Raw genomic sequence first — 22,380 nt, 5'->3', positions numbered from 1 at the left:
AACTACAACTGCACTTTTCTCTGCCATCTTGGCACAGTGAGGTCCCCCCCGCACGTACCCACCAAATCCTCCTCAGTATGGTGAGTGATCGTAGTTACAAGACCTGAAGACTGATAGAAAACTCAAATTCTCCAGATGGTGGTACACACAAAATCTCACCACAGTGTGTGTGTGTGTGTGTTGAGAATAAAATATTGTCAGGCAAAAGTCACCTTCTGCCTGCCTTATCATGCCAAAAAAATTAGCCAAAGAATTGGGCTGTAGTTAACTGAGATTTTCATCAGGTGATTTCTATTGTAGCCTCGCTTGCACGTCATCTCAAAAGCCCAGCAATGCCATTTCAGCTGTTTAATTGTTGCTGATGATTTCAGAAAGTGGGGCAAGGGAGAGGGCAGGCCTGAAGCCCATCCAACGAGGAAGTACTGCAAGGAAGGAAAGCAAAACGCAGTGGCAGTTCTGGGAGAGAAATAGTGATGAGCCCAATGGGAAGCATATTTTCTCCCCTGAATGGCAAATGTGATCACAAAGCACCTGAAAAAAAACCTAATAACTGAAAGTTTAGGTACCATACTAAGGTCGCATTCCCCCATCAATATAAACAAAAATCCCTCTGCACATTGTAGTGAATAGTGATTGTGTACTCTGGAATTACAGAATTTCATGGAGATTTAATCATCCTTCCAAATAGGTTTGCAGCCTCAATCTTAGATCATTGCAGGTTCTCAGAAACAAAGATTCATGGAGGAAGGGAGAATCTTGGCACTTTAGAAACAAGGGAAGGTGGCATTAAAAGGCTTAAACTGGAGGGATTAGGGTTAGCGTATATCAGCCAGATCGCCTACCAAAACATTCAGGAAGGGCCTTTTATCTTCGTCTGCATCTCTTTGTGTTCCTTCTCTTTCCTTGTTTCTGCCGCAACTCAGCCAACAGCTCAGCTTTTGAGCTTCAGGCCTCATGTTATCAGCCTAACGAATCTCAGCTTCCATTACGAAGGCTGTCTCTTCAAAACACACTCCTCATTAAAATATGCAAATAGTCTGGTCCAGGCATACATCTCGATGGGAAACGTCTGCTTTAGCAGAAAATAATTTCTTCTCTTGAAATCAGATTTCCAGACTTAGATATTTGTGGATCAATATTTTACATTTCTCATGGAACATAACAGCTGGTTGGAAGAGAAGGATTAACTGGGACATGAACACAGACACTGGGGTAAAGTTCTCTGTGGACAGCAGCACCAACTTCAATGGTGCAAGTATAGATTTTCATCTTAAAACAGGAGAACTGATTTTGCCCTTTGAGTTCAATGGCTGTCATCCTCCCCCCTCCCCACAGTCTAGAAGCAGGGTCTTATGGAATGTGATGACAAGTTTCATTAATCTGGTTTAGCTCTGGCTCTCCTTATTAGTGGAACATTAAATGGAGCGAGAACATAAATGGATTACAAGAATCATAGTGTTTGATTACCCATTCAAGGGCTCCTTGCTCCTCTGTCTACTTGAACTTGAGGAAAGCCTGGGCCTGGACCTATCAAAAAGACTCAACACACAATGCAAGAGGGGACTACCATTCTGAATGCTTCCTCTATCTAAAAAAAGTTCCTAGCGTTAAGAAAACTAGCACATCAGTGGAAAAGGTTCCAGCCTAACCTGCTTTCCAATGTGCTAAATTTTTATATGCAGAGAAGTTTTATTTTAATGTGAAGGAAAATTCAGTAATGTGCTTCCCTACCTGCAGTTATTTTAGAGACTACTAAGAATTCTGCAGTGTGATTGGCTTGGAAGAATAGATCAGTCCTGTTTCTAACAGAATAGAAACTACCACACAAGTCACCCTTTGAATGTTAGGTATATTCATTATAGGAAAGAGAAGGATATGTTTTGTTTAAATGGAAGGTGAGTGTTAATGTACTTTTCCCAAAAAGGGGTACAGATGAACCATAATAGTGTAGGGAGAAGATGGGTCTTCTCATTTGTGGCTTGGTAGAAGAAGCAAGAATCCTCATTTGGATTAATGCTGCCTGCAACCAAGGAACCGGGGCCAAAGGAAAACAAATGGGAGATAATGACTATTGGAATTCATTACTTCCTTCGAAATGACTATATGAATTCATTGCATTTCCAAATGGCCACTGAAAAGCATTAAAGGGGAAAGGATTGGTTGCTTACAAGGTGATCTTTAAGAGCTGTCTCCAAATGGCAGATTGAAATACCTTGGCAGACCTTCATGCTTTTCCCCAACATTCATAGAAATTCTGAAAGTATTACACATACACGCAATATGATCATTCTTTTAAAAAACGGTAAAGGTAAGCACCAGGTCATTACTGACTGGGGCTGTGCATATCGATATACTGAAGTTTTAAAAACCCGAAAAATACCTTTTTGGTTTGGGGGGGGGGCTTTTTATTGGTATGAAAAAAGGCAGCAATAAAGAGAGCTGAATAAGAAGATCGGCATCATTCAGGCACTTTGGTCCCACCGCCATTTTTCCACCTCCCCTCTTCCCCTCTTCCCTCCCCTTTACTTACCTGCCTCTGAATGAATTCTACGCCACCCCAATTCTTCTGGAGCCCAGAGAATTGGAGTGGTTTATAATTCCTTTAGATTTGTGCTGTGAGCCTTCTCCGGGGATGGAGAAAACCCATGGCACAGATACAAATGAATGACATGCTGCCTCCGTTCTATAGAGCCCAGAGAATCAAGGCAGCAAGTCATTCATTTAGATCTGTGCTGTGGGCCTTCTCCAGGGCCCAGAGAAGACCTTCAGCCCAGGTCTAAATAATTTACACGGCACCCTGATTCTCTGGAGCCCAGCAAATCGGGGCAGCATGTAACTCCTTTAGATCTGTGCTGCAGACCTTCTCTGGGCCCTGGAGAAGACCTGCGGCATGGATCTAAATGAATTTCACACTGCCACGACTCTCCAGAGCCCGAGAATCGGGGCAGCATGGATTTCTTTCCAATCCCGTTTTCGGGTTTGGGTATTTTTCAGGTTCAGGTTAATTAACCTGAAAACTTGGATTTTTTGAAAAATTCCGGGCTTAATAAACCCGAACCCAAAAAATGCCGACCCCTACTACTGACCCATGGGGTGACATCACATTTACTAGGCAGACTATGTTTACGGGGAGGTTTGCCATTGCCATCCCCTTACAGAGCATAAAAATTTCAATAAATAAGTGTGTGTGTGTAAAGTGCCGTCAAGTCACAGCCAACTTATGGCGACCCCTTTTTTGGGGTTTTCACGGCAAGAGATTAACAGAGGTGGTTTGCCAGTGCCTTCCTCTGCACAGCAACCCTGGACTTCCTTGGTGGTCCCCCATCCAAATACTAACCAGGGCTGACCCTGCTTAGCTTCTGAGATCTGACGAGATCAGGCTAGCCTGGGCCATCCAGGATGACAAAATTCATTATCCAGTTCATAGTTTCTTATTTATTAAATTGTTGGTCTCTAAATGAGATCAACATTGCATCATTTAAACAGCATATTTTGAAGGTTGTTAATTTTACATTTTGTTTTCTCCCAGACCATTCATTGTTAGAAGGTTCTGAGTAAAATGGCAATGCACAAGACTATTGCGAGCACAGTTATATAATTTTATTTCTACATTATTAAGAATGAGGGGTGTGGAATGGTATGGTATACCCTGATCTCGTCAGATTTTGGAAGCTAAGCACGATTGGTACTTGGATGGGGGAACCGCCAAGGAAAAAGCTGCAGAGGAAGGCAACGGCGAGCCACCTCTGCTCATCACTTGCCATGAAAGCCCCTTGCTGTGGTTGCCATGAGTCAGTGCAACTTGACAGCACAAATCTACATAAGAGAATATGAACAGGATTCTTATTGATTGAAATGTTATATTCAAAAAAGAATGATTGGGGAGATAATAAACTTAGTAAAATTAATATCATGCCAAAACGTGTCATTTATAATGTCTTAGAAGTTTTATTAATGTTGAGGGAGTCTGCGAAAGCATTTTGGTCTGCCATTCTTCGAGTCCATAGAAGTCACCTTGAAAGCAACCAATCACTTTTCTGTTAATGCTTTCCAATGGCCATTTGGACATGCAATGAATTCCTATGGTCATCTGCAAGGGACCAATGGATTCCAATAGTCTTTCTCTGTCATTTGTTTTAGTATGTCTCCAAGGGATTATTTTGTTTCCATTATACTGTGGCAAAAGTGTGCTAACATCACACTAGAAAGCAAAACCTGGTAATGGTGGATGGCTTTGGCAGAAAACAAGCACACCCTTGACTAAAAGTCCCTCATCTACTTCTGTGCTAACCATGAGAGGTTTCCTTCCTACCTGATGTATGTAGACAAACTACAAGTCATTTGAATTCCACCACTGGCACAAGACTAGGTTGCTTAAACTATCAGGACCTGAAGTTAAAAATAATCCAGTTATTTTCTTTTTGTTTTCTTTTGCCATCTGTTTAGTTATGGGGCAACAAAACATCCAATCCGCTAAGGGGAGGAAGTTACACTCCCCCACCCCACTCCCAGCAGAATCGCCCTTCCAGTCCACTAGGGTGAGGCAGCCAGCCTAGACTCCTGGGCCTCAAATCTAGTTAATGACCGATCTACTGGACCTGACTAGAGATGTGACAGATATAGGGGAGAGGAGGAGAGCCTTCAGAGGAATGGAAGGCATGACCCCACTGCCTGAGGAAGAGGAGAACAACAGAGTAGAAGAGAGAAAATGTGAACAACTTCTAAAAAGAAAATGGACAGGGGAGGGGGAGAGAAACGTTACAGCTAAGCTGCGATTTCATACTTTGCAAAACTTTCAGTTTTTGAATCTGAGTTTTTCAAGATCCAAATACAAAATTAGGTTTTCTAGGGTCTGTATGTTTAACCAACAGAACAGATTAAAGATTTAATGGAGCTTGAGAGAAGAGCAGAAGGCAGGCAAGTTCTATGTTTTCTCGTGTTTCCCTTCTCATAATTTACATGGTCAGTGATCCATTTCATTCTTTCCTGCCTATAAAATGAATTTCCATTACAGTCTTGTTTTCTGCCCCCCCTTCTAAGTTTTACCTGATTCTTGATACTAATTTTATGTGTGTGTGTGGGGGAGTGATCTTAGCTTCAGTTAAGCAGCTATCTCACAGCCTCCTTAAGGAAGACATCAGCTTGAGAATTACAGAGTGATGATCTGATGATCCCACATAAACGCATTTTAGAGCCTACCTGTTTTTATTGCCTGACTGACTGGGAGGAAGGCTCCCCTGAAATGTCCCTTTACTCTTGGAGTTCTGGCTGACTATGTGCATTCTTGCTCACCTTTCACTAACAGCTGGCATGGCTACCTTTCCTTCCCTGCAGATTTGGATGAGCCTCTCCTCACTGTCCACCAGACCATCAGCGATGTACGTGGCAGCTTCTACCAGGAGAAGACAGTCTTTCTCCGGTGTACAATCAACTCCAATCCACCTGCACGGTTCATTTGGAAACGAGGTTTAGAGACGCTCTCCCACAGCCAAGACAATGGAGTGGATATCTATGAGCCATTATACACACAGGTGAGAGGGACGTTATTTGTCCATAAGCTATGTTCACTATGGCCTCTAGCTGTGCTTGCTTCCTATGTAAGATAGCGAGCACATTTGCAGATAGCAGCTGCAACAGTTGCCACTGAGAAATTCCTAGAGATTTGGGGCTAGGGTTGCCAACTGCCAGGTAGTAGCAGGAGATCTCCAGCTAATTCAACTGATCTCCACCCAATAGAGATCAGATCACCTGGAGAAAAATGGCCGCTTTGGCAGTTGAACTCTATGGCATTGAAGTCCCTCTCCTCCCCAAACCCCGCCCTCCTCAGGCTCCACCCCAAAAATCTCCCACCGGTGGCGAAGAGGGACCTGGCAACCCTATTTGGGGCAGTGCCTGGGGAGGGCAGAGTTTGGAAAGGAGATCCTCAGTGGAAAATAATGCCATATTCACCCTCCAAAGCCATTTTTTTTCCAGGAAAGCCATCTGTTGCTCAGTTGTAATTTCAGGAGGTCTCCGGGCCCCACCTGGATATTGGCAACCCTATTAGCCACCAGGCTACCATTAGAAGAGGAACAAGAAGTAGGTAAACTAGAAAGTATTTCCTCACATGGGATGGGTTTCATTGGTGCAGTTGTTGTTTTGGTGGAACTATTTATTTGTTTGTTTTTCAGATTTATGACATCATATTCGGGTATTCAGTATTCAGGTGCTGTTCTTGTCTAGTTGTATTTGCAGCAATGTTGGGACCAGCATTTTAGTAGCACTGATTCAGCATTCCTGATGCATGAACATCTCCATCTGGAAGCATTCCTTACCTGATTTGTCATGCATGCTGGGAGGAAGAGGCACAAGAGCATGGAACATATGCAATGTCGCCAGTCAAAACTAGCTGCCTTTAGATACTAAGTCAGGGCTACTGAATTTCAGTATTCTCAGGGGCCATTCTTCTCTCCAAACAGGAATCTTAAGGCCAGAAGCGTAAGTCAATCTTTGTTATGGACTGTGACCTTCTATGAAGCAAACATTTTTCTTTACACATAGTCAGACTCCATAATAATGGTGATGCCTCCAAGAGTAAGGGTTTCCCAGTTATGGAGAACATGAGCTCCAGCATAGTGTTATTTACAAATACATAAATACAAAATGTTGCACGCAAAGAGAATTGTAGCACTGAAATCTGTTTCTTACCACTTACAATACATTTCTCTTATTTATAAATAATACTAATAAGGCAAAGTTTTCAGCATGGGTCTGATGCGCAGGAAATGACAAAAATTCACCCCCGTCTGCCCAGCTTGCTGGGGTAAAGTGTAGATGACTGGAGAAGGCAGTGGCAAACCACCCTGTAAACACAGTCTGCCTAGTAAACGTTGTGATGTGACTTCATCCTATGGGTTGGTAATGACCTGGCGCTTGCACAGGGGACTACCTTCACCCTTTTTACCTTACCCTATTATACATTGCATGTTGTAAGGAAAGTGAGCAGAACTCATTCACATGTCCTCAGCATAGCTCTTCTGCCCTGTGATCATTTTCAAAGATGCTAAAGTGAGACATCTCTCACCTATACCACACCTCCATTCATTGAACTTAGACCAAAAAGAACTTTTTAAAATAGATTTTTATGAAATGCATGTCCATAGGTGTTGCGATAGAACTTATACTTTCAAGATATCCCCTTATATTAGTCTAGTGTGTTAATTTGAAGACCTTCCCTGAGGTCTCATGTTCAAGTAGGCCAGTTAGTTGAGAGTGCCTGCATTAACCTGTTAGAGTTGCTCCATAGATTAACTGTTTGCACTACTCCTCGTTCTTCTGGTCTCTGTTTCAGAACTCAGAAACATTACAATATGTAGCCCTGTATTGCATACTGTGAAAAAAGGTAAAATAAGCATATACACAAAGCAGAAAATATTTTTCATGGAGCTACTGCTACTAATGGCCATTTTGGAAGGTGGACTCTATGGCATTATATCCCTCCCCTCACCAAACACCACACTCCTTAGGTTCCACCCCCAAAATCTCCAGGTATTTCCCAACCTGGGGTTGGCACCCCTACTGCTGGTTGACCTTGGGCCAGTCACAGTTCTCTCAGAACTCTCTCAGCCCATGCGGAGGCAGACAATGGCAAACCACCTCTGAACATCTCTTACCTTGACAACCCTACAGGGTCACCTTAAGTCAGCTGCGACTTGACAGCACTTTACACCCACCCACACACAGGTCATAGTCTTCTTGCCTATGTGATTGTTCTTGGTAGTAGAGGAGTTTTATGGGTCATTCTCACTGCCCGAGAGAATGGTAGGAGATCTGTTGCAGGATCCATGTTATTCAGAAAAGATTGTATGGCAGCCCATACAATCTGAAAACCTAGTAACTTACGAATGGCAGGGAAGCAGCAGACCGACAGTAAGGGCCATGGTAGTCACAAAGCCGAATTGTGTCATACCCAGCAAGGCTAGGAACTGACCAATCTGCTTCTACCAGGCTTCTCTTTTCAGTCATGAAGAATCCCAGTTCACAGTTCTGTGCCAAGACCTCAGCCACAGCTCTTTAGCCAAATTCTAGGAAACCCATATGCATTCTGTTAGGCTTGTCAACCAAAAAATCAGAAAGGCTCCTTTTCAGGCTGTTTTTGCCATTAATGAAATTGTAGCATCACACCTTCGGACGGGAAACAGCATCTGATTATCTGAACACATAAAACTGCTGCTTCAGATCTGCTGCTATCGCAGGTTCCTCATTTTGATTAGTCAGTGGAGCAAGGTCTAACATAATAATAATGATACTCAGTTGACAGGTTAAGATAGTAGTACAGAATAGTAGATGAGTTTCAGGGGTTCAGATGATCAGGAGATAGGTACAGGGATCAAGGAAATTATACCATGTTAAATACACCCTTTGTTAACTAATATTTTTGACAACAAAGGTGAAAGAAAAGCTGGGTCACAAAGGTTGATAAATCACAAAATAAAGGGAATTTGTATCACGTCCACTTTTGTGGTCGTTGGAGCTGCATACACTGGTATTTGAGACAAGGCTCATATGGTGGTTTACATTAACAACCGAATGGTATACTTAACAGCTTGGGCTTTGTAGACTTTGTACATTCCAGGTTTCTACACATTTGCTGATCAATAAATTGGATGCATACAAGCCATGCATAAATCACCAGTTGACAGGCAGGCTTTAAATGTGATTGTTCATGCAGTATGGCAGCTATTCTCTATGGAGTTTTTTTTTACCCCCACAGGGGTATTGTGTCCTAGATACTTATCTTATTCACCCAGCTCACATTCTCCCTGTCCCCTTACATATTTGCACATGAGCTCCATGTCCTGATCTGCATAAGTGAATCTGTATTATTGACGAGTTTTCATGAGACCATTCTTACCAACGATATCTTCTAAAACAGATTTATTCCAAGCAAAACAGCAGGTCTGAGCTCACCTGTACAACTAGGAGCCACTCATAGTATGAACAGTGTGGGAAGGTAATTCTCAGAGCTCCCTGTTAGCATGCCACTTCAATCAAAATATCGACATATCTTAGGTGGCAAGACTAATGGCTTGACAGCCTCAAGAAGTTAGTAAAGTATGGAGGAAAGGTAATCTAAATGGAAGAAAAGGTCACGAGGACTAATAGGCTTTGGAAAACCATACCCATGCAGGGGGAAGAAAGAAACAGATAAGTGTAAACCAGTGGGACTTTTTGAATTACCTCAGAATTGAAACAGAAATTTAAACAAAGTGAAATGAACTGCACGTTCCCAGAAGGGCAGTATTTGCTTGGCATAAGTAATTTGTGACCAAGTCAGAAAAGTTAAGAAAGAAAACGTTGTTGTTAGTGAAAAGTATTAGCATGCTTTCCTAAAATGCTTTAATCCCAGAACTATCCATGCAAGTAAATGCTAGTGCCCATCATCCTTAAAAGGGAATTACAGTCTCCATCATCTTGATTTCTGTATATAGGAACATATTCAAATACAGGTTGAGTATCTCTTATCTGAAAATCCAATATCCAAAATTATCCAAAATCCAAAACTTTTAAAGTACCCACTAAGGGTAATAAAATGGCACATGCCAATTCAGGTTCCCCACAATGCCAAACATGAACAAAATTATTTAAAATATTGTATAAAATTACTTTCAGGCTATTTGTATAAGGTGTATATAAAACATAAACGTGTATATAAAACATAAATTAATTTTCTGCTTAGACTTGGGTCCCATCCCCAAGATATCTCATTATGTATGTGCAAATATTCCAAAATCCGATCCAAAATCTGAGACACTTCTGGTCCCAAGTATTTCGGTTAAGGGATACTCAACCTATAGTAAAACAGTTTGTAAGAACCTGGAGCCCTGACCTGGATGGGCCAGGCTAGCATGATCTCATCAGATCTCAGAAGCTAAGCAGGATTGGCCCTGGTTAGTATTTGGATGGGAGACCACCAAGGAATACCAGGGTTGCTGTGCATAGGAAGGCACTGGCAAACCATCTCTGTTAGTCTCTTCTTGCCTTGAAAACCCCATAAACGGGTCGCCATAAGTCGGCTGCGACTTGACGGCACTTTATACACACACACACAAGAACCTGGAAAACAATAGAGTGAGGACAAGCAGCCAGCATTATTTTTTGTTATTGAAACAAACTATACCAAATCATTTGTGATAGTTTCTATTTTTGATGAAGTAACTAATTCTGCAAACAAAGAGAATTCCGTTGCTATAACGCAGTTGGGTCTTAGTAATTTTGTTGGACCGAGTTTCAGGTTTGTCAAACCATAAGAAGTCCAGCCTTGTCCATTTTTTACTTATGTTGAAGACACAAGATAAGATAAATTAAGAGGAAGAAAAGTCCCATTTTATACCATTAAAAGCAATCACAAGAATTCTTGAACAGAAGAAACAGGGCTTTTCTGCATACTTCACTTACTCCTGATTTTCTTGGCAGTCGATCCATAAAAGCATGGTTCTTCCGCATGTCATCACTCCTTCTGCATTTTTACAGTTGTGGAGTCTGTTTATTTTCTTCCACATATGTGCCTTAAATAATCAGGATTTTCCAGGGAATGTGCTGTTGTCATCACAGCACCCCCCTTTTATTTTTGCTCATGTTTATATCAATATGGCTGATTTTTAAAAGAAGGCACTAAAATATTGTTATATTGATATCCCCACAAGGGAAAGAGCTAGAGACTTACTTTTTTAAAATGAAAGCTGGGAATTCAGACGACCTGCTAAACTTATCACTACAAGGGCACATTGGTTTTTTAATATAAGGGTTGTATTTTTTTTAATTGAAAATGAAACCACTCATCTTTAGGGTGTGAATGGGGGGGAGGAAGTAATTTGATGATGACAACAGTCCAGTCATCAAAAAGTGGGGTGAGTTAGGGTGGGACAAAGGAAACCAACAGAAACATTACAGATGAGGACAAAGGCAAGTAAACATCAGCTTCCAGAAAAAGATCAGGTAGTCTCAAATGTGAAAACTGGGAGAGGGGGGACGACACCAAAAATTGGGCACAGAGGTAAGGGGATAAACTGAAGCAATGTAGGGCCAGAGCCACCCACAGTCATGAAATGATTGTCCCATTGACTGGAAAAATCTCAGAGCATAGTAACAAATCAGTCGAAGCTGGGATAGAAAGAAGCAACCTGCTGTGTGCCTCACGAATCTGTTCACAGTTCAGCACTATATACCATGGAATCCTGTGCAGAACTACTCCAGTCTAAACCCATTCATCTTAGACAGGAGTAACTCTGCTAGCATTGTACGTCTGTGTATTTATTTATGGTGTTGATGAAGTGGTTATATAGTATACATATAAAACCTGTAGATAATGAAAACGTTTGGGGGAGACATTTTATGGTAACTCAAAATGGGAAGGCTAATTCCTGCCTCCCCGTTGCCACAAACACACACACACACACACACACACACACACACAACTGTCAAGAGACCCTCAGGGCCCTTATGGAGTGCAATGCGAGGGTCTGCAGTGGGAAGGAAGAATTGGCAAGAATCATTCCTCACCCGTTTGCGTGAGCAGCAGAGAGACTTCAAAGCCAACCCTTTATGCTTTGACTGTTTTCAAAAATATGGTAGAAAGAACAGGGGGACGACTGTTTATTTAATGAGGAAAGGACAATAAGTACAGGTATTTACACTTCAAAGCAGTTCAGCAGAGGCATAAACGGTGTAGAGAGACTGTAGAGGCTGCTTTTGTCAAGACTGGAATGCATCTGCCAGGAATTAAGTAAATTGTTTTAGGAGAAGGAATTGTAGTAGTTGATCCATTGATTCTATTACAAATCTGTGAATGTGTCTCTGTAACAGGCACAATCTGATTTGGGTAGCTCCATGAACACCTGTTAAAATAACCTGGATTTAGATTGGTCTGCATCTGAGTAGAATCTTAAGCAAACTAAAGATCTGATCATTAATTTCAGTGCTTTTCTTTCTGCCTCATTCTGTCAGCCTTATCTTTGTATGTCTTTGCAGTCTAATTGCTGACTCTATATATAGAGTCATACTGGCTATACAGTATTTAACTGTGTTTTTAAAATATCTAATGCTGTTTATGTGAGTCTGACCATCTTGAGATCCCAGTAACTGCATTATAATTGTTTTCAGTATCACTGTGTGAAAGACAAACCTCTGTTGTGAAGGGTAGGTCAGATTATATAAATAGATCCAGAGAGCAAATTGTTGATGAACCATCTGCAAATCTTTTCAGTGATCTTTTCAGGTCATGTGATGGTCTACTAATTTATTTCCTGACGATGTAAAATTGTTAGATGCTGATAATATTAGCAGATAGAACTTCTTGCCTCATCTAGACAGAGGATTACGTTCTGATCTGCTTTGCATACTAAGATACTGTTGATTCTCAACATCTGTTCAAGGGGTTTGTTTACTGGGAATCATTCACATTATCTAGTAGTTTGTTGCCATTTCCATATACAACTCTTTTGGCAGATTTCTTTCATGTGTTATTTCAGGCTTGCAATCAAGTGTACTAGAAATAAACAGATATACTAGTACACGAGAAGGCAGTGGAACACAGTAATAGAGGGGACAGATGAATCTCCTCTTTGGAACCTGTAATGATCACAAGAACCACATTCTTGTGTTACTAATTCAGACACTGTATTTTCTCTGTGTGATCGTGGGCACACATGACCCTATGGATAGATGCTGGCAAGCACAATATGATCACATGGAGACAACTTATTGGCACTGCAGAATGTATGAACCAGTTCTAAGATTGTTTAAATAAAGAACTGTTGGGGTCTTTTCAAAGGGTTGAAGCCACCAGATGTTCATCATTCTTCTTCTCTCATCCCATTTCCTTCCAAACCCTCCAGGGAGAAACCAAAGTCCTGAAGCTGAAAAATCTACGACCCCAAGACTATGCCAGTTACACATGTCAGGTGTCTGTTAGAAATGTCTGTGGCATTCCTGACAAGTCAATCACTTTTGAGCTTACCAACACAACAGGTAAGTGAGGGAATTCCTATAGGTTATGTCATTAGGAAATGCCTCTCACCATATGGGTTGCCATCCACTAAGATCAGCAGGGAATTCCCTGTTAAGGATTCTTTGTGAAGGGACCTTTGGGCAAGAGGGATGTATGTGCACAATCTTGGACTCTTAGTTTGCCCAGTTGATTGATATTCCTATAAAAGGAAACAACGAATTCCAGCATCACAGTTCCACATGCTTAGATCCAAAGGATTACTACAAAAAGTGGATTTGTGAGCTTAAAATGTTGTGTTGGAAGTGCTCTTCATGTGGCTTGCATCAGCTGAGTTTCAAATTAGGGGTCCCTTATACTGAGTCAGACCTTTCAAACACGTACAGTAGTTGTGTTTTCCTCTAATTGGCAACAGGTCTCCAAAGTGTCACTACATGTGACAGTGGCAGGTCTTTTTTTTTTTTTAAACCGGCTCTGTTTCAGTCACCTACAAAGCATATGAATGTATGAAGGGGCCTTATAGACAGATGAAATATTATATTTTGATCCTGTCCTTTCCCCACGGAGTCCGAGGTTCACTTTTTTTTATCCTCAAAACAAACCTGAAAGGGCTGAGAGAGAATGACTAGATCAAGGCGCCCAGTAAGGTCCATGGCAGAGTAGGGAATTAAATCCTGCATTTCCTCAGGTCTAGCCCCAAAACTCTACTGACTGGAATTCTATGCAGCACAAACAGAGCTGTGCCACATAAACACCAACTTTCCTGGTTCCCTCTGCAGCCTTTTATGTTCCCCCAAATTTGGGCCCCCACGCATCAGTGGAGCCCCAGGAAGAATCTGGGGACTGAGGTGGGAGGACTGTCATGTGTGTGTGTGGGGGGGGGGAATCAGTGACAATCACCCATCCCCTCTTCTGCTAGCAGAAGTGCCTACCACAAACAGAAAGGGATTAGCATCCAAGAAGCTCTACTACAGAGGTACAGCCCCTTCCAGAGGTAGGGTAGCCAGGTCCTTCTTTGCCACCTGTAGGAGGTTTTTGGGGTGGAGCCTGAGGAGGGTGGGGTTTGGGGAGGGGAGGGACTTCAATGCCATAGAGTCCAATTGCCGAAGCGGCCATTTTCTCCAGGTGAACTGATCTCTATCGGCTGGAGATCAGTTGTAATAACAGGAGATCTCCAGCTAGTACCTGGAGGTTGGCAGCCCTATCCAGAGGGGTGGGAGTATCCAAATTTAAGAACAAAAAAGGCATACTGGAGGGGAAAGGGTTTTGGATCCTGCCCCAATCTTCAGAGTATTTTCCTGTTGGAGGGTCTCCTGAGACAGACTACTTCTCCCTCAGCTGGGCTGAATCTAGCTGGGAGAAAACCACCTTGGAAGAGAGACTGTAAGCGAAGGGTTTTGTGCCCCGAGGCACTCCTTTTGATTGTAAAATCCCGCCTCCCCCCCCCCTCCGCTTGATCCACAATTGGGCCAAACTAGAGCTTGGTGCAGAGGACAGCCCCATATGTTCACTGAACGTTCAAGAGTGAGACCAGATGCGACTCGTGATGAACCCACCACCTGCCTCTGCGCAATCACCTGGTCAACTGTAGGGTACGACTTTGCTAAGAAACGGCTGTGTGTGTATGCCCCTTCCTGCTTTCCAAATGTCGCTGATAACGGGGAGGGTGAGTTGGTGCAGCCACCTCCTCCACGTGGTCACACTTGCAGACACAGGAGGTGGGTGGGACCAGCACGCTCATGTCCAGCCTCCCTCCTGTTCTGTAAACACCTGGGGCTGTCATATGTGCCAGGCTCTAGTTTTGGATAAATGATATCAAACAACTATGCCTGGTTTGAGCGTAGGGTTGCCAGCTCCGAGTTGGGAAATACCAGGAGATTTTGGGGTTGGAGTCGGAGGAGAGCGGGGTTTGGAGAAGGGAGGGACTTCAACGCCATGGAGTCCAATTGCCAAAGTGGCCATTTTCTCCGGGGGAACTGATCTCTGTCACCTGGAGATCAGTTGTAATAGCAGGAGTTGTCCAGCCACCACCAGGAGGTTGGCAACCCTATTTGAGCTAGTCAGAGAAAGGTCTTTTCCAACTCTTCACATAATTAATTTAATGGCCAGCAGGAGGATGGGGAAAGGGGAACAATAGTGCCTCCCCTGTTTTTTAGACTACATGTGAGTATTCCTCAGGTGCATTTTTGGTATTGAATGAGTAGCGTTCTAAACGCTGCTCGTGGGCCTATGTACCAGGTAACTAAGCCCCAGATACAAATTCCTTTTACTTGCAAAGGGGGGAAAAAGGCTTCCTTTTTGGTCACCTCATCACTTTAATTCTTGTGAAGTCTAAAAAAGAAAGCAGTAACAACCAGAGCTCACAAAATGTACTGCTATTTTTCTCAAGTTAATGTTGAAAACATTGAAGAGTAATCTTTTGGACCTCACTGAATCTCTCCCCATTCAAAAGGAGATGGTGCTTAGGATAGGTAGGACTGAAGCTAAGGCCTTATAGATGCAAGGCATGCACTCTGCTGGTGTGCTCTGTCCTTTGGGGGATAAACGGCTTGGTAGTGGCATAAGTTAGAAGGCTTTAGGAGATAACAAACAGAATACAAGTTAACAAGGTGATGTTGTGGTACGAGAGGTGAAAAGGCCAATGGAAGGGCATTTTTTAAAAGCACCTGATTTGGGACATAGGAAGGAGCAGTGCCTCTCTACTGAGCCATAGATCGATTGCACGTATTAGGTTCAATTTTGAAAGCTCGCCAAGAAGAATGTTAACACATTGGGAAGGATTTACAGAACAGCTGTAGGAAGGGGGGAGGGGATTTAGAGTACAGGTCTTGAGAATTAAAATAGAAGCTGAGTTGTGAACATCATGGTGGGCCTGGGAGATCCATACTCAGATCTTCCTAGAGTATTTAAAAAGTGTATTTCAGGTGTGTATTGCTAGAGTTAAATTGGGTACTGTCAGACACCCTTCCTCCAAAACACACACACTGCACTCCTATTACCATTGGAAAGGGAAAAAAAACAGGTGTCTACCTTTTCCCCATCTAGGGCTATTGGGAGGGAGTGCACAACTGTCCCAAGGATTCAAGGCATCCTAGGCTAGGGTGGGGAAGCCACCCTGCACTAGGGTTGCCAACCTCCAGGTAGGTCCTGGAGTTCCCCTGGAATTACATCTGATCTCCAGACCACTGAGATCAGTTCCCCTGGAGGAAATGACAGCTTTGGAGAGTGGACTCTGTGGCATCACATCTCCATTGAGCTCCCTCTCATTCTCAAACTCTACCCTTCCCAGGTACTGCCTCCAAATCTCCAGTAATGTCCCCAGCTGGAGTTGGCAACCCTACCCCCTCCCTGGCACTGCAGAGAGGCCACCACCTACTGTCCTTGCTTTTCCCTCTGCTCACTGTGAGGAGGTGAGAGTCTGTCTAACCTTCTCACCCAGTGCCACACTGTGGTGTGATGGAAGTCTACCATAAGCCCTCCTTGCCCCCACCCCAATGGCTGGCAGGGATGGAAGAGAGGGAAGGAGGAAGCAGGCCATCGAGGGTTGCCAGGTCCCTCTTCGCCACCCGCAGGAGGTTTTTGGGGAGGAGCCTGAGGAGGGTGGGGTTTGGGGAGGGGAGGGACTTCAATGCCATAGAGTCCAATTGCCAAAGTGGCCATTTTCTCCAGGTGAGCTGATCTCTATTGGCTGGAAATCAGTTGTAATAGCAGGAGATCTCCAGCTAGTACCTGCAGGCTGGCAACCCTAAGGCCCTCCCCTGAAATCAAGGGAAGGAGGGAGCAGCTGTCCACTGGGGCCAGAGTGCCTCCTAGGGCTGTTGCTTGCTGTGGCAGAACCCAACACTGGGGATGGACAGGGGGTACCCCTCTGCCTCTAGCATCCTAGGCAATCTCCTAGGCCTGCTTCGTGAACAGAATGTCCCTGGTGGTTGATCTCAGTAGATAAATCTGTGTAGGGGTGATAAAACCATTTCTCATCTTCTCAAATGGCCCCAGTCTGATTGAATGCCTGATATTTTCCTTCAAAAGATGCTGGGAAAGCTGTGATCTCCATGTCATGTAGTTGACCCCCTCCCCATTTTAATTGGGCAAATAACATTGATGTACCTTACAGCCTTGTCGTAAGAATTACTTATATAACATATATATAAATAAAAGAGGCTTGTGGTACCTTAAAGACTAACACATTTATTGGGGCATAATATACTTTTGTGGGCTAGAGCCTACTTCATCGGATGCATAAACTGAATATCTGAGTCAGTGGACAATACACACAAACCCCCAAGAGGAAATGGGGCGAAAAGTCCATGAAATGCAAGAGGTACAGTCTGTGACGTTCTACATTCTACTGTGCCGGGGAGCTGCTGCCACTCAGTGCAGAAGATAACTAAGCTAGGCAGACCAGTAATCTGACCCAGTATAAGACCCCCATGGGACTGGACACCTCTGAATGTTGTAAGCGCAGGATAGCCTGCTCTGGAATATGGGGCTGGATGTCCGTCAAGGATCCTTTCCAATGCTAAGAGGGTATATGCTCCAGCAGACACCTCCTTATCTCACTTAAATTTATCTGGAAGAACTGTCATTCCCTCATTACAGCCCCTAACACCATATGAATCACATCACACACACACACCCCAATAACCTTTCATTGAGAAAACAGATCGGCTTTTCCCACTTTTTAACTACCTTGCTTGTGAATGCAACCAAGCGTCCGTTAAAGGGAGCAACTGACTCTTGTTAAGTCCTTTCTGTGTAGGCAGCATCCTGTGTTTCTTAGGCTTCTATTATTAATGACTGTATAGTTATGAGGTGTCAAAGGTCAGCCACACTGCTGTTGTCAGTACAGCAGACTGTCTACAGCACAGCGCAAGGTATACTATATCCTCCCTTGCTCTCAGAGAAGTTAAGCAGCCCAGCCAGCAAATTCTCCTGCAGTTTTACTGCTGCAAATTGGACATCAAAGGGAATTGAAAGCGACTCTTTGTTTTTATTGGCACCCCCTCCCCTACACACCGAGGCGCGTGCGTGCGTGCGCACACGCACACACACACACACATCCACAGCCGACTTAGCCAGCAAGTTTTCTGAGCCGAGAACAAAAGGAATCGCCACAGGTTACAAATAAATGAGGTTCATCTCCTGCATAACAATGGCTGCATATTGTTAGGCTCCATCTTCTGGCCAAGGGGGGATGGAAGTGGTAGCCCCCGCGAAGCTGCGCTTGTCTAGCCAGAGCTCAGTTGCCTAGAGAAGTGCTGCTGGCACTTTTACAAGATGCAGGTGGCACTTTTACAGGTTCCCTTCCTTCCAGTTATACATATAAACAAGCTGCCCCAAGGTAGCTCCAGTCCTATCAGGTCACATTTTCTGACATTACTGAGCAAAATAAAAATAAAATGTTGTTGCTCAGCAGGATTTTAAGCTATTAAGGCTTAGAAGCTGACATAAAATAAAAAGAATAGTTTTGAATTCTTGTCCAGAACAGGGCTCCATGGGCCTTTAATGCTTGGCTGTTTCCCTTGCAAGTCACCTCTCCGATGACTAGGGTTGCCAGCTCCGGGATTGGAACTACCTGGAGATTTGGGGGGGTGGAGTCTGAAGAGGGTGGGGTTTGGGGAGGGGAGGGACTTCAATGCCATAGAGTCCAATTGCCAAAGTGGCCATTTTCTCCAGGGGAACTGATCTCTATCGGCTGGAGATCAGTTGTAATAGCAGGAGATCTCCTTCCACCACCTGGAGGTTACAAAATATCAATTGTCATGCAACCCGATGACTTTGGGTCTTTGTTTTGATTATGCATGCCATTTCCAACCATCAGAAGTCGCCTTGCTCTCCCCCTGTTTTTCCCCACATTTCCCCGCATTTTCAGAGACCTGTTTTATCTTAAATTTGAAAACACGGACAAAACGCGGGGAAACGCGGGGGGGGGGAGCGAAGCAACCTCTGACGGTTGGAAACGGCATGCAACAAAGACCCGAAGTCATCGGAGGGGTGACCATGAGGGAAACAGCCAAGTATAAAAGGCCATAGACTTTATTTCAGAGCAAGGCCCAATACATCAAGGGGGGGGGAATAAATTTTGAGCCTATGGCTTTCGTATTGCAGCCATAAATGGCATCTTGTTCGATATCAGTCATTGGAAGTGGGGACCAGCTGTGAGGTGGAGTTATTTTAATGAAGGTGTGCAATCAGGGAACCAGGTAGTCAGTAACAAACAGAAGTATTCCCACTGGCCCTTAATGTGGTGTGATGTTAGTCCACAGCTGGGGAGGAACATGTTGAAATCCCCCTTCTGCTATGGACGTTTGCTGGACAACCTTGGATCAGCCATTCTCTCTCGGCCTAACCTACCTCACGAGGTGGTAGCGAGCCTGGTTATAATTCCAGGAGAATTATAACTCCAGACCCCTCCTGGAAGTTGCCAACCACATGCCTTGAGGACATCTCACTGGAAACAACTGGAACCAGTTCTTTCTTGCCATGCGGTTGCTAAAGTTCTTCCTTGCGATGCGGTAGCTAAAAAGGCAAATGCGATCTTGGGCTGTATCACAGAAGTATAGTGTCCAGATCATGCATAGTGATGGTACCGCTTTGCTCTGGTTAGACCTCGCCTAGAGTATTGTGTTCAGTTTTGGGCACCACAATTTAAGAAGGTTGCAGACAAGCTGGAACGTGTCCACAGGAGGGCAACAAAGATGGTGAAGGGGTCTGGAGACAAAGTCCTATGGGGAAAGGTTGAAGGAGCTGGGTATGTTTAGCCTGAAGACTGAGAGGGGATATGATAACCATCTTCAAGTAGGGCTGTCATATAGAGGATGATGCCGAGTTGTTTTCTGTTGCCTCAGAAGGTCGGACCAGAACCAACGGGTTGAAATTAAATCAAGAGAGTTTCCTTCTAGATAGGATCCAGGAAACCCATGTTTGAACCCCCATTCTGCCATGGAAGCTCACTGGGTGACCTTGGCCAGTCTCTTTCTTTCAGCCTAACCTATCTTACAGGACTGTTGTTATGAATATAAAATGAAGGAGGGAGAGCAATGTTGCAAGTCACTATGGGGCCCACTGGGGGAGAAAAGCAGGGTGTCAGTCTTTTCAATGAACAAATCAATCCGGCCCAGTATATGGAGAGAACTCATTGCTGGAAGAGCCACATTAAACTAGACATGCTTTGTGGTCCAAAAACTCCAGAACAACTGTGAAATATGTATATTGCTAAAATTCTGTACCTTTGCTGAGAGAACAATCCTCCCAGTTGTGTTTGCTTGAGCTGTAACTTAGAGATTCAAGGCAACCCCAGCACAGCTCATTAACAAGGGTCCAAGGAGAGGAGAAGGCAGAAATAACGATGCCATTAAATCAAGCTTTATGAATATGTAACAACACCTTATTTTGCATTATTACGGCTGTTACTTAAAACATGCGGCTCAGCCTTTGTGCCAGAGTTGCTTTCTGAGCTTTGTTCGGAGCCTCTGGTGAGGGCTGACAAGGGGCTTTAAAGGACCTTTGAGAGATTAAACAGAGAAGAGCCTTTTGGAGCTGCGTCTGGGGATGTGGGAGAGGAGGAATTAATCAGAAGGGTTGAGGTTAAGCATTTTAAAGTGGAGGAGCTGCCCATTCATAATAAGGACTCCTTGCTTGAAGTGGGAGGCTCAAGGATTTGTGGCTAGATATCGGTAATTGATATGTACACTAAGCAAGAAAATGGGCCTGAATGGTTTGCACAAATGGCTAGTAGGGGGGAAACCACACGCTGTGAAGTCCTAAACTTTCTTTGCTGGGAGATGAACTAATGGGAATTAGCTCGGCAAGGAAACAGCTTTCGATGCCGTGAGTCTGCTTTGAGAAATGAAGTAGGGTGTGGGAATTTTGGGCTACATTCGAGTTGCAGAAGTGTTCCAGAGGACCATTTCCATCATGGGCACTAACTGAGCTAACTGGTCTGATCAGAGGAGATTCCAGGGTACTCAGAGTGTCTGACTAGGACTTGGGAAACGAGGTTCAAACCCCACTCAGGCATTGTTCTCTGGATGGCTCTGGCCAGTCACTCTCTCTCTCTCAGCCTAACCGCCCCTGCAGAGCAGGTGTGGAAACAGAGAAGGGAGAACCATGTATGCTGCCCTAAGCTTCTTGGAGGAAGGAGGGGGAAATATGCAATAGACAGATATAAACTACTTGTGCAACTTTCCAGTCAATTTTGGTCCCCCTTATAAATGAAAGTCAGGGTGTGTTTTCATCTCCCTTATCAAACAACAGTAGCAGTATCTTCAGCAGTACAGCACTTCACATTCATGGTGCCTCTTTCATTAGCCATAAACTACTGTTGTTCACCCCTACATCACCTGCAGTGGAGGAGAAAAGCAATGGCAATGCCATAATCCCTTGCAAGAACTAGTCACAGAGAGAAGATTCTGCTTCTCAGAAGGACATCTGTCCGGTGAAGAGTGAAGGGAGACTTAGTTTGAGAGGATTCACAATGGTCAGTTATGCATGGCTGGTTTGTCTTGCGATTCTCCAGCGAAACTCCCGATTCTCTGCGGGGATTATGCATGATGTTCCCCTCCCTCGGGGCTCAGCTCGCTTCCGTTCCCCGGGTTTCCCAATCCCTTTTCTCAGAGTAAGCACTACTGCTGATGACAATGCAGCATTTAAAGGGGCAGGGACTCAGACACTTCCTGATTTCTCCTAGTGATTACGCTGTGCTCAAGACACTGTCCAGGACTTTCTTAACCACAAGCAACACCATGCATAAGGTTTCCCAATCTCGGGATATAAAAGAGTCCACCTTCCAAAGTGGCCATTTTATCCAGGGGAAATATCTGTTGCCTGGAGATCAGTTGTAATTCCAGAAGATCTCCAGCTGCCACCTGGAGATTGGCAACCCTACCTCCCTTATTGGTTATGCCGGGACTTGGGTGGGATAGGCTGCCAGCCCTTAGTCTCCACCCCTGTTTTTTCCTGGCCTCTGGGCCTGGGCTGATGTTGGGTTTACTTGCCTTTGTGTATGCCTTTGTGAGATTGTGTTTACTTGCCCTGCATCCCCTCCCTGGCTTCTGCTGAAGCTTGTGCAGGCCTCTCTGGCCCCACACTGGCTTTTGCTGAGGCTGTGGAGGCTGCGGATACTGCCATCCTCTCTGGGCCACTCCAGCATTGGGTCCCGGTGGGTTCTTCCGACTGTGTCTGGAGTTGTGCTGTCAGCTAAGGGCCCTATGTTGTAGAACCTCGAGAGGCTGCCAGGCTCTCTTTCAGTGGAGTGGGGCCACTGGGAGTTGCGTCTCTCACAGCAGCCGTGGAGGGTGTGGTCCTTAGTCCAGAAGCATCTCCAGACATGAACATCCAATGGTAAATCAGAAGTCTACTGCCAGGGCCGACATGCTCTTAACTGGGGCAATTCC

At 44.3% G+C, this 22,380-nt stretch overlaps 1 protein-coding gene across 4 annotated transcripts in view; it reads left to right on the top strand.

The window, feature by feature from the left end:
• The window catches only part of MDGA1 (MAM domain containing glycosylphosphatidylinositol anchor 1), a 324,727-nt gene that overhangs the window by 121,543 nt on the left and 180,804 nt on the right, over positions 1 to 22,380 (top strand). For all 4 annotated transcript variants that reach the window (XM_056853572.1, XM_056853571.1, XM_056853573.1 and 1 more), the window contains exons 4-5: positions 5,335 to 5,531; positions 12,876 to 13,008. In XM_056853572.1, the coding sequence (XP_056709550.1) occupies positions 5,335 to 5,531; positions 12,876 to 13,008 (330 nt within the window). The remainder of the gene's footprint in view (positions 1 to 5,334; positions 5,532 to 12,875; positions 13,009 to 22,380) is intronic.

The sequence above is a fragment of the Euleptes europaea genome, chromosome 7, assembly GCF_029931775.1.
Source record: "Euleptes europaea isolate rEulEur1 chromosome 7, rEulEur1.hap1, whole genome shotgun sequence".
In the NCBI taxonomy this organism is placed as follows: domain Eukaryota; kingdom Metazoa; phylum Chordata; class Lepidosauria; order Squamata; family Sphaerodactylidae; genus Euleptes; species Euleptes europaea.
The sequence above is the reverse complement of the archived record's forward strand: the minus strand, read 5'-3'. Positions and strand labels throughout refer to the sequence as shown.